Raw genomic sequence first — 11,339 nt, 5'->3', positions numbered from 1 at the left:
AGTTTATGGAACTAGAAATGAACTTTCAGAGTTCGTGGACCTAAGTGACACAAATTACAAGTTTATGGACCCAGAAATGCAATTTTGAAGTTGATGGACCTAATTGACACCCTCCTACAAGTTGATGGACCTCTGGTGCATTTTACTCAAGTTTAAATGAAACACTAACCATTTTAAAAGAATCAAGTAAAACTATTTGAACTGACTAGGTATTTGTGGCAGATCCACTTGTGGGATTTTTTTCAGAAGAAAAATTCAATGTCATCCTATAACATAACTCGATAGAAAGCTCATTTACTGGTGAAACAAATCATGACCACCTAAGAAAAACTTTACTGATGCATTGACAAGAAGTTTATGTATCAAAAGACACACAATGATCATACTGAAGATTGATTTCTTAGGAATCGATCTTCCTTCACTGGTATGCCATGTGTCAATAAGCTGCAGTGGAAAATGACACATCATCCAGTAATATATCCAATAAAAATGGCAAGCATGTTTTGAACTTTAGTATATAAATATATAACAATTTTGTATTCTAAAACTACCAATGAATAAAATAGCTAAATATTATCTTATATTTCGAATAAATATTCAAATGCAAATGTGGATCCAGGATATCCATTTTACATTGTATTTTGGAAATCCGATGTCTTTTATACGTGTGGACTATGGAGAAAAGCCAGGTGAGGATCCTCCAAATCCACCCGCGTCGACCAGCCACAGATCCTCGCCACCGCCACCTCTCGGACCCAGCCGATGAGATGCCACCACCTTCTAGCTCCACTCCCCGCCTCGCGCTGCCCACCTTGATCCAGCCCCAGGCGGACCCTGACCTCTGATCACTCATCCCGACCTCACCTACCTGTTCCTCATTCCCCCGCTTCCTCCTCTGGCACCGTCGGCCCCGTCTTCTGCCCCTCCTCTTCTCCATCCCCGCCTCAGACCCAATCCCGAGCTTGCCGCAACCGCCTCCACCCCGCTCGCGCACATCACCATCGGGCCTTCACCTATGCTGTGCGGCTCCCATCGACTAGGGGCGGAGCCAGGAATTCCAAATGGGGGGAGCAGCCATTTAGGGCGGGGGGGCAAATAGCTAATTAGAGGAATGATATAGGATAATTTTGTATTAATTAGAGATTCTAAGTGGAATTATGGGAGCATTAGGGGGACAGGCCCCTGCCCCCCCCCATGTGGCTCCACCCCTGCCATCGACGCACCGCACCCTCCGCCACAGCCTAGCAGGTCTTCCTCGACAACCTCTGCACCGACCTCTACCATGGCCACTCCACCATCAACCCGGCTCCGCCTTCACTTCCGCTGTCTACTTCGGCACCCGCGAGCTTGCCAAGTCGCTGCTTCGCCCCCCCCCCCCCCCCCCTCACACCCTTCCCCGTGCCCCCGCTTGTCGGCCAACGGCAACATCTCCTCCTCTGCCATCATGGTCTCCAAGGAGCTCCTCACGTAGCGCCTCCAATCCGGCGGCGCCATAGGCCGCTCCTAGCATGTGCTCCACCAAATCATCCAAACCCATGGCTTCTTCGGCCTAAATGGGATACAACGCCACACTCCTCCGCAACCTCCCCGCTGGGGTGCTCAACAACTCCTTCAAGCACCTCAAGACATTCACCCTCATGAGTCGTGTCAAAGAAGAGCTTCACGCCAAGCTGGGGTCAGCTAGGCCGGTGTGTCCCGACGACGGCGACAAGTAGGGCTTCGCGGTAGTGGAGCCGGGTTGGGAGGCAGCGCGGTGGCCTAGCTTGGTGGCGTGGTTGCCCGCCGGGAGGCACGACAGTACGGCAGGAGGTGCGGCTGGCCGGCAGGCTAGTCAATGCGGTGGCTCCTCCTCGGAGTTCTTCGTCTGGCAATCAGTTCGGCGTGCAACACGCAGCGGAGGCACAGGGTGAGTGAGAGGCGGGGTCAGGTGGGAGGTGGTGGATGGGGGCTCGCCCACCCATGGCTCTACCGGGTGAGGCACGAAGGCAACGTGGACACTATGTCTTTTTACACTCTGTTCGCTTAGCTTGTCAGTCAATTATATAGTCAGCAATGTTTTTCTCTCACACCAAATCAGTATCAGCCATCAATTAGCCAGCAATATTTTTCTCTTATTACAAATCAGCACCCGCTACCATCATGTGATTGAAGGCGGTTTAGTTGGATTGTCCATCCAGACCTGTAATAAAATGAATCGCTTGAACGTTAGAACGAAGTTGCTTCTGAATGCTCGCTGGGCTTGTTAACTCGCGTCTCTGACGTACCTGCTCGCCATCCACGCACTTGTTTCGGCCAAATAGGACATGTCAGTCCGGCGCACGGACGTCCCCGACTCGCCGCGCGCGACGGCGACGGCGACGGCGACGACGCGGGCTCCCCTTCCGGCCACGTTCCGGCGGCCTCTGCGGCCGGCGGCGTCGCGAGCGCGGAATTCCACGCGAACTCTGCGTCAGACGCGTTGGCACCCCGAGCGACGCGTTTCTGCTGCGGCCCTGCCTACGCGGCTGGGCGCCACCGGGTGGGCCCTGCCGAGTCTTGTGCTGCTTCCAAGACACGAGCAGTGACCACGCCGGCCCCAAGTCTTCTCCAATGCCAAAGAGGGGAGAAGCGGTTGTGTTGGGGTGGTTGCGGGCTCGCAGCACACGCGGTTTTTCGTTCTGTCACGTCCCGAAGCAGCCGAGAAACAGGGCTTGTGCCCAATAAATAAAGTGGACCTAAGGGTTGATGGTCATGATTATCAACTGAAAATTGTAATATGGACCCCAAAAAATTATGTAGCCAAAGTGCTACCCCTATCCCTAAACTCGTCTTTTCATAATTTTTTTTTCTTCAATAATTACTACTGTTATGTATCTGATGAGAACGACAACTAAGATTGTGTTATCCATTAGTCTTGCGTGTCCCTACACATCTCTAAATCATTTGCTAATAAGAGGATTATACAATTACACATTTGGAAATAAAAAACTGTCGCATTCAACACACTTTTTTTAAAATTTGGGAACGCTCGCTAGCCGAGCGAGTTTTTTTTTTTCCAAATGCTTGGGCCGAAAACACACACACAAAAACATACGTGCACGCGCTTCTGAAAAAAAAAATCTTACTACTGTACTAGATAAATATCCCAAGAGGCCAGGCCATCACAATTCACAACTTGCACCAAACTAAAGCCCAAAGGGCCAAATCGCAGCTCACACGAACCAGCTACCTCCCTCCCTCTCCTCTGCTCCCGTTGACCAACAACTCCAGCCAGCGAGGCAGCCGCAAGCTCCCCGTCCGTCCTCCTCCTGCCCGCCATGTCCGGCAGCGGCCGCACCTCCCGCGAGAAGACGTGCTGCGGCAGCTGCTGCACCCTGCTCATCTCCCTGGGCCTCGTCGTGCTCATCTACTGGGCCATCTTCCAGCCGCACCAGATACGCGCCACCGTCGAGTACGCCGAGCTCTCCAACCTCGCCGTCTCCAACGCCTCCTCCCCGGTCGCGGTCACCTACCACGTCGCCGTGAACCTGAGCCTCTACAACCCCAGCAAGCGCGTCAACATCTACTACGACGCCATCGACGCAGCGCTCCTGTTCCGCGGCGCCGTCCTCAGCCCGGCCGCCGCCGCCGCGTCCCCCGCCGAGTTCTACCAGCGCAGGAAGGCCGCCCAGCCGGTGCGCCTGGAGTTCGACGGCAAGGGCGTCGCCATCCCCGAGGGCGTCTCGGCGGAGCTGGAGAGCGAGGTGAAGACCGCGGCGTCCCTGGGCCTGGACCTGAGCGTCAGCGTGCGGGTGCGGTACGTGTTCGGGAGAATCAAGATACGGCAGAAGCCCAAGGTGTGGTGCGCGATGAGCATCCCGGTCCCGCCGGCGCCGGGCGGCCTCGGCGTTCTTGGCTCCGGCAACCGGTGCTGGGTCAAGTACTGATGATTGGAGTCGAGTTCCCTTCTCTTGGTGGCTGTGGCTTCTTGGATGGAGATTGGTGGCCGGTTTTGGTTTGGTTCGTGGAGAGATTGCTATTGTTTGGGTTGGGTTAATTGTTTCTGCGTTTGTATCAATGTAGAGATTTACTGAGCTATTGGATTATTTGTTTGCCCGGTGAGTGGTTAGAATCATCATCATTAATACTATAAAAGTTAAAACAATTGAAACTCTTTCTCATAAGATTAGGCCCACCGTATCTCACGGAGGTCCTACTTGTCAAACCAAAAAGTTTGACGAAATAGAGGGGGAGATTGACTTCGTTAATATTTTCCACCAAAATCTTATTACTTTTTACACCAGCAATTTTCTATACCCACATCTTATACCCACATATTATTTTCTTTTAGTATATACATATTTTTCTTTGCACATACATTGACACATAATTCACATTATTTTTTCTTTTAGAAGGATAATAATTAACATCATTGTTTATGAAAGGAAAAAAAACATGTATTACTTTTAGAAGAAAAATAAATGACATCATTGTTTGATTGTTTTGGAAGGATATTAATTGACATTATTCTTTTATGGAAGAGAAAAAAATGTCTATTATTTTTGAAAAGAAAATAAATAACATCATCGTTTTATGGAAGAAAAATTAAATACGTATCTGTGGCACGTACATCTTCCCTAGTTCACAATAACATACTATATATGATGATAGCTTTTCATGATGAGCATGTTTTAACATGCTGTCTTTCATTTGATTTGAAGGCTTCGTTTGAGGAGCAACCATCATGTGATTGTGATCAGCAGTTCATGGAGCTTGTGATATTATTTGTCTTTAAATCTAAACAGCAAGGCTGGTTTAGATGTTGGGCCATTGACTTGACATTGCTCAAGTCAACGGCCGGCCATTTTGTGCGAACATCCCCATCGCCTGGCTGGCCAGGCCAGGCCAGAGTGTTGTGTTCAGTCCAGGACCAGCTAGCCGACCAGGACTCCAGGAGTGGAGATGCTTGCTGCCTTGCTGTTGCTGACGATAATGAGCTGTTCTATTGAGTAATTAGATTCTTTCAGTTTCCTAGTTTCTTTATATAATCAGAGTTTTGTATGAACTTGCTTGCTTCCTCTCTTAAATGATATAAATGATATAGCGGTGCTCCCGCTGTTTTCTTAAAAATAAAATAATGAGCTGTTCAGCTGTCGTGGGTTAGCACTCAGTAGGTAGACATGCAAAATTTCATGCGAATGAATCGGTAGATCCTTCTTTACTAGATTCTCATATCCCAAATTTGGCTGATTCCGGCCGCCTTGTTCGCCTGACTTTTTTGACCTTGTTTAGATTTCAAAATGCAAAATATAAATTTTTTATAAAATGATTGCATGATGTATTAAATGTAGTCAAAAAATAACTCGCATTACACAAATGGACTGGAAATCGCGAGACGAATCTAATGAGCCTAATTAAGACGTGATTAGATACTAAATTACTACATTAATGCTACAGTAAACAAGCTCTAATGATGGATCAATTAGGCTCATTAGATTTGTCTCGTAGTTTACAGACGAAATCTGTAATTAGTTTTGTGATTAATCTACATTTAATACTTCAAATATTAAAAATTCCCTTTTAAAAACACAAAAATGTAAAATGCAAAGTGAACTAAACACACCTTTTGTTTGAGGGGTTGCCTGACTTTTTTCTGAGTGTGTTCCTTTGTTGTCGACTGATTTTTCAGCCACGGGATAACATTATAATAGGCCTAGCCCGCCGGTCCAGCGCTACGGCCATGTGGGCTGTGGCAGCAGCCGCCTCGTGACCATCATATTCTCGTCACTCCTTGGGTCAAACCCAAAACAATAATATAGAGATGTAAATGGGTGACCCTTAGGTGCATCTCCAACTCTTTTTAGTTTAAAATTTTATATTAAAATTTTGTACTAATTTTTACAGCCGCCGCTGCCGCCAGAGCCTCCAGCACCGTCCCCACGGTCCCCCTCCTCTATCCCTCCGGTGGCCTCGCCGCCGATAGGTGGAGGAGCGGGGACCCATCCTTTTCATAGATCTGTTTAGTTTTTGTTAGGGTTTGTTTCTCCAGCGACATCGACGAGGTGGTGGCGACGATGACGCTTTGGAATAAAGTCTCTCCGGCTTTTTCCTACCTCGACGACGTCCGTTCCGGCGCCGACGATGGCCAAGTGGGAGTTAGTTCTGCCAGATCTGAAGATTCTCTTCAGATCTTTGCAGTTGGTGTGTCAATCAGGAGATGCAGTTGGCTGTCTTTTTTGTGGTGACTTCGACCTATTCGTTCGATCTGTTCTGCGACAAGACCCGGTTTCTTCAACCCTCTGTTTCGGTGGTGAAGGATTGCAAGCCTGTGTTGCTTGGAGTGTTCCTCCGGCCGATGTTCTTTCAGCGGTTGCTAGATCTCGTTGTAAGCAGCGAGTGGTTTTTGCGGTCTTCAAAGCCTTGTGTGGCGATAGCGTTTGCAGGTGTTCCTTTTTTTACTGCCTTTTCAGTGTGTTTTTCAAGCTCCGATAGACGACGAACAATCGGTTGAAGAAGACGATCAGAGAGCTCTTCGATGTAATTTTATTTTCTTTATGCCGTCTTGTGTCAAGATGTCCTATTGTATTACCAATTATTTTCTTTGATATGAATCAGATATGAGACACTTTTTGGTGTCTTCTTCAAAAAAAATTATACTAATTTTCTAAATTGAGATATGATTTTGAAGATTTAGTATAAAATTTTGAACTAGAGAGGGTTGGAGAGGCACCTAATGGATACCAATTGGCACCCCTACAGTAACATGAGCTAGTAGCCCAGTGCAATGAGCCCTAGCCTTTGAGTTGCTGTTTGAGTGGACTGCGTGGTTGGGCTGTGATAACCGAGTTGGGGGCCCAACATGCCGTGGAGGTGTGTTCTTCTTGGGCTGAAAGAAGGTTCCAGTAGTCATGGGCTACGTCGACCATTTCCTGGAAAAGCGACAACACCTTATGCTATATGCAAAGAGTGAGATCCGTGAATTGCTATTCTTATTTCTTCCATCATATATAAATACATGGTGATACATATCATGGGTAGTATTTTTATATAAATAATAACTTAAATAATATATTAATAATAATAAAAATAGTAATTTAAAATTTTATATTGGTGCACTTTAAAATTTTTATAACTATAGTTTAGATTCAGATTTAAAGGGTTACTTTAATAACTTTTAGTAATGACATAATTAGATAATTTATATGTAAATTTAGAATGTTATTTGCATTATTTTTTTATAACATAGGTGGGTGATTTACATGAATGTTAGGGGGTTACTTAGGATTTTTTATAATGATAGAGGTGAGTAATTTAGATATAATGGCAGAGGTAATAGATCCAATGACTATTATGATTAGAGTTACCGGATTGATGGCTAGATGTTTATGATTTTTGTGAGAATTTCTAGAATTTCTCTATATTTTTAGAGTCTCCACCAATGATTCTAGATGACTTCAAGTGAAGGCTTAAAAGGAACCTCCAATCTATCTATCTATTATCTTATTATTTGGCCAACAAACGGAGTCTCCACGTTCGCTCTCAAGGTCTAGAAATTCCCACGTTAATCGGAGAAAAAAGAAAAATTAAAATTACCCACCACTGCTATTACGAAAAAATTAGACTAAAATATCCATATACATATTTATAAATTAACCACCATTACCATTAAAATATATTTCTATTCCGGCGTCCGGTTGCGGAAGCACGTGTTCGCGTCAGCGGCCGACAAGCCCGTGACGGCCGCGGCACCCAAGCGGCAGAAGCGGAGGGAGGAGCCGTCGCTGGACGCCCAAGCGGCAGAAGCGGAGGGAGGAGCCGTCGCTGGACGCGCTCCCGGACGAGTGCCTCTTCGAGATCCTGCGCCGCGTGCGGGGCGCCCGCGCGCTGTCTTTCCGCCTGCATCTCCCGCCGCTGGCTCGCGCTCCTCGCCGGCATCCGCGTCTCCGAGGCCGTGCTGAGCACGGCCTCGCCCGCCCCCGCCCCCGCCGTGCCGGACCTCAGATAAGAACAACTGAGTCTGTTGAACTAAGCAGTGGACATATTACTACTACTACAACGAATGGTAGTAGCTAAGATCGAGAAGATAGGCAGTCGTGACAGAATTAGGGCTGTGCGGTTGCAATGCGGCCACATCACTGACAAAGAAAGATGTAGGCAAAAGGAAGCACCACTGCACTAGCAGCAGAGAAGCACTCTTGATTACTGAAGCAAGTAGCATGTGATGAGAAAGATTTAAATCTATGAATAATAATTAAATATAAAATATAAGATATATTTAGAATATCAATGCTAGCCGCGCAAATACGCGGATCACCTTGCTAGTTAGTAATGAAATAATAAGATAACATAACATAAGCAAGAAGCACACCTACACACACGTATGCGTGATCATCATCTTGTGGTACGTACGTGGCATTATATATCCTTGTCACGTCACGAGCTTAATTAGTTTTTTATTATTTCTGGTCTTCGACGTGCAAATTAAAGATGTCATGGAAGTGCATGCTTTAGGCAGCACCATGTGTAATCAAGTCTAGAAAATGCACGCATGTTCTAATGCATAAGAAACTGTTTATTTGTAGCTGATCCAAGTAGTCGCTTGTTGCTAAGGTTTACAGGGGGGAAAGGCGAGCTATCTTTGCCATCAGCACTTGTCTAGAGTTTGTATACAAAGTTGGGAACACTTTTGAAAGGCAGTGGAAAGCCAAAGCTATACATGAAAAAGAGACACACCATTATCTCCAAACACCAGTCCACATCCTAATTAATAACTGTTTAAAATAATGGCATCATATGTCTGGTCGCGTTAAGGTGTTCACTCATTCGAAGTTTTCAAAAAAAACTATGTATATTCATATATACATGAATTCTACGTGCAAATTAACAATTAGTGACATGGAAATAAAATCATTTTTCTACGGTTTTTATATGGCACCACCAAGAATTCATGGTTGTATTGCCTCAACATAAATATATATAGTGGCAATACCATCTAGCTGAAGTTGCAACAGGCTAAATCTTGTTCAAGTATTTTTAGGAGAGAAATCATATTTAGACTTTAGTAAATACAAGTAGCAACCCCCTTTTAAGAAGAAAGTAGTATTGAGCTTCTCCCCTTTTGAGATAGAGCAAAAGGTAGAGGTAAAAACACAAAAGTGTAACGAGATACACGCAATCGACTATACAGACTACAAAGCTTGTGGAAAGAATAGATATAGTCATGGGGGAAAAGAGAGAGATTCACAGAATACACAGAGGCTCTCAGATTTCAACACATGGCGTCAATTTTTATCCCTCTGAAAAGCAGCAAACGACAAGTCCCCTACCTACACCTGCAGGTTTGCGTATTTTAGTGGTCTATCATCAGATGTTTGGGTGAGGGTACTGAGATAGGAGACTAAATATATCTTTCTTGGATTCTAAAGCATCAAACTTTAGGGCCTAATGACCAGGGAGAGATGCTTATCATCTTTGATCTCTTGCTTGCTTTCCTCCAGCCTAAGCTTTTTATTCACACCCACTGCTTTAAGAAGGCAATGTGGATTTGGAGATCTAAAGCACGAAAAGGAGGATACTTTTTTTCTTTTTTTCTCAAACGGCATCACCATACTACGCACTAAAAGCATATTCTGCCTTTTGGTCATCGCTACTGAATGAAAGATTTCAGCTCGTTGCCTAGTAAAGTTCCGCCCCCTTTCTACAAACCCGAAGTCTTTAATCATACTTATTAGGCATCACATCTCTATACCAAGAAATACTACGCAATGATTACTATACTCCAAGTACCAAAACATTGTGTTTAGGATTCTATATTACTCCTATGCTATACAAGCCATCTGATTGCACTTACTAATAAAATCTTGAGGTCCATGCATGCTAGAGTGGAAACTGTCTTTTCCTTAAAAAAAAACGAGTGGAAACTGTCTTCTCCCATACCTCATCCAACAAAAATATGAAAGGAAGTTCAATTAATAGGATGTTACTCGCTATCGCTCGTACAAGTAGTTGGGGAACCTATAGCGGATATGAACGCGCGGGTATATATGCTCCTTGTTTCCATGAATGACATCAAAGCTAAATCGGCTGTATGATGAGCACCAGATGTTTAACAGATGCTAGCAGCTTTCTTGAGCGAAGGATCGGATAAGTGGCCTTTGTTTTTTTAACTTTAACCAATAGAATCTTTGTGAATGTTTAAACAGACAAGCCATTTTTGTGTTCGCTTGGCTGTGGCTGGTGGCTGGTGCTGATTTGTTATGAGAGAACAGTACTGATGACTGGCTGGTAGCTGGTGTCTGGTGCTGATTTAGTATGAGAGAACAGTATTGCTGGTTGGTTGGCTGACAAGCCAAACGAACAGAGTGAATATGCTTGAAAATAATACGTGTATTATCAAGATATGGTGACGAATAGTTTGTGTCGTTGTACGTCGACGGCGACAGAAGTTTTACTGTGGTTGCGGAGCTAGGGTGCCACCTATATATCCTATATAGATAGCACCCACTAACTATTTCTCTCTTCATGCAAGATGTCCACCTCATTCTCCACTAAGTGCCACACTAACTTTCAACTATCTTATTAATTACAAAAAATATTCATGTCATCTCTACAATATGCAATACTTTTAATCTTTAATTAAGTAAAGTAAAATCATATACATACGTTATTTTTTCATCACCTATTCTTTTATAATGTGATCAAATATTCTATTGGTGTTTCTTCTTTTAGCTTATCGATTTTTACGAGATTCAATAAACAAGAAAATGTCCATATGACCTCTACTATGTGCAATACTTTTAATCTTTAATCTATTAACGTAAAGTCATATACATACTCTATTTTTTAATACTTTTAATGTTTAATCTATTAACGTAAAGACTTATATACATACTCTATTTCTTTGAGCACCTATTCTTCTATAATGTGATCAAATATTCTATTGATGTTACTTCTATTAGTTTATCGATTTCTACCAGATCCTCATAAAAAATAACATGCAAATAAAATTCATATCATCTGTATAGCATATATATATATATATATGACACCCACTAAAGTCATTTACTCTATTTCTCTTAACATGCAAGTTATCTGCATCATATAGGAACCCATTATATCAAATGCCACATCAATGTCCACTAGGGCCATCTATTTATGTTTTCCATCGATTTTTTTGTGAATGTTGCCATGCAATCATCTTAATTTTTCTACTTTCAAATTTCACGTTAAAATTTTATTTAAGAAATCCCGCAGTAACGCGCGGGTATCACCTAGTTTTTTTTTATGGATGGGTATCATGCATGGTCTCTAGCTAGTCCCTGGAGCCTGACATAGTGACATCATAATGCAACGTTCAAGAACTTGTCTTCTGCTACGCGTCA

The 11,339-nt window shown here is 44.1% G+C and overlaps 1 protein-coding gene across 1 annotated transcript; it reads left to right on the top strand.

Annotated features, from left to right (window-relative positions):
* The first annotated feature begins 3,137 nt into the window (after positions 1-3,137).
* LOC120663632 (NDR1/HIN1-like protein 3) lies at positions 3,138-4,132 on the top strand. Its single transcript, XM_039942515.1, has one exon. It carries the CDS (start codon positions 3,297-3,299, stop codon positions 3,903-3,905), a length of 609 nt encoding a protein of 202 aa, XP_039798449.1. The 5' UTR covers positions 3,138-3,296; the 3' UTR covers positions 3,906-4,132.
* The last annotated feature ends 7,207 nt before the right edge of the window (positions 4,133-11,339 follow it).

The sequence above is a fragment of the Panicum virgatum genome, chromosome 3N, assembly GCF_016808335.1.
Source record: "Panicum virgatum strain AP13 chromosome 3N, P.virgatum_v5, whole genome shotgun sequence".
NCBI classification, from domain to species: Eukaryota; Viridiplantae; Streptophyta; class Magnoliopsida; order Poales; family Poaceae; genus Panicum; species Panicum virgatum.
The sequence above is the reverse complement of the archived record's forward strand: the minus strand, read 5'-3'. Positions and strand labels throughout refer to the sequence as shown.

What these genes read in the sequence shown, in the direction of transcription:
- LOC120663632 (XM_039942515.1), top strand. Translation starts at nt 3,297, where the DNA reads ATGTCCGGCAGCGGCCGCACCTCCCGCGAGAAGACGTGCTGCGGCAGC.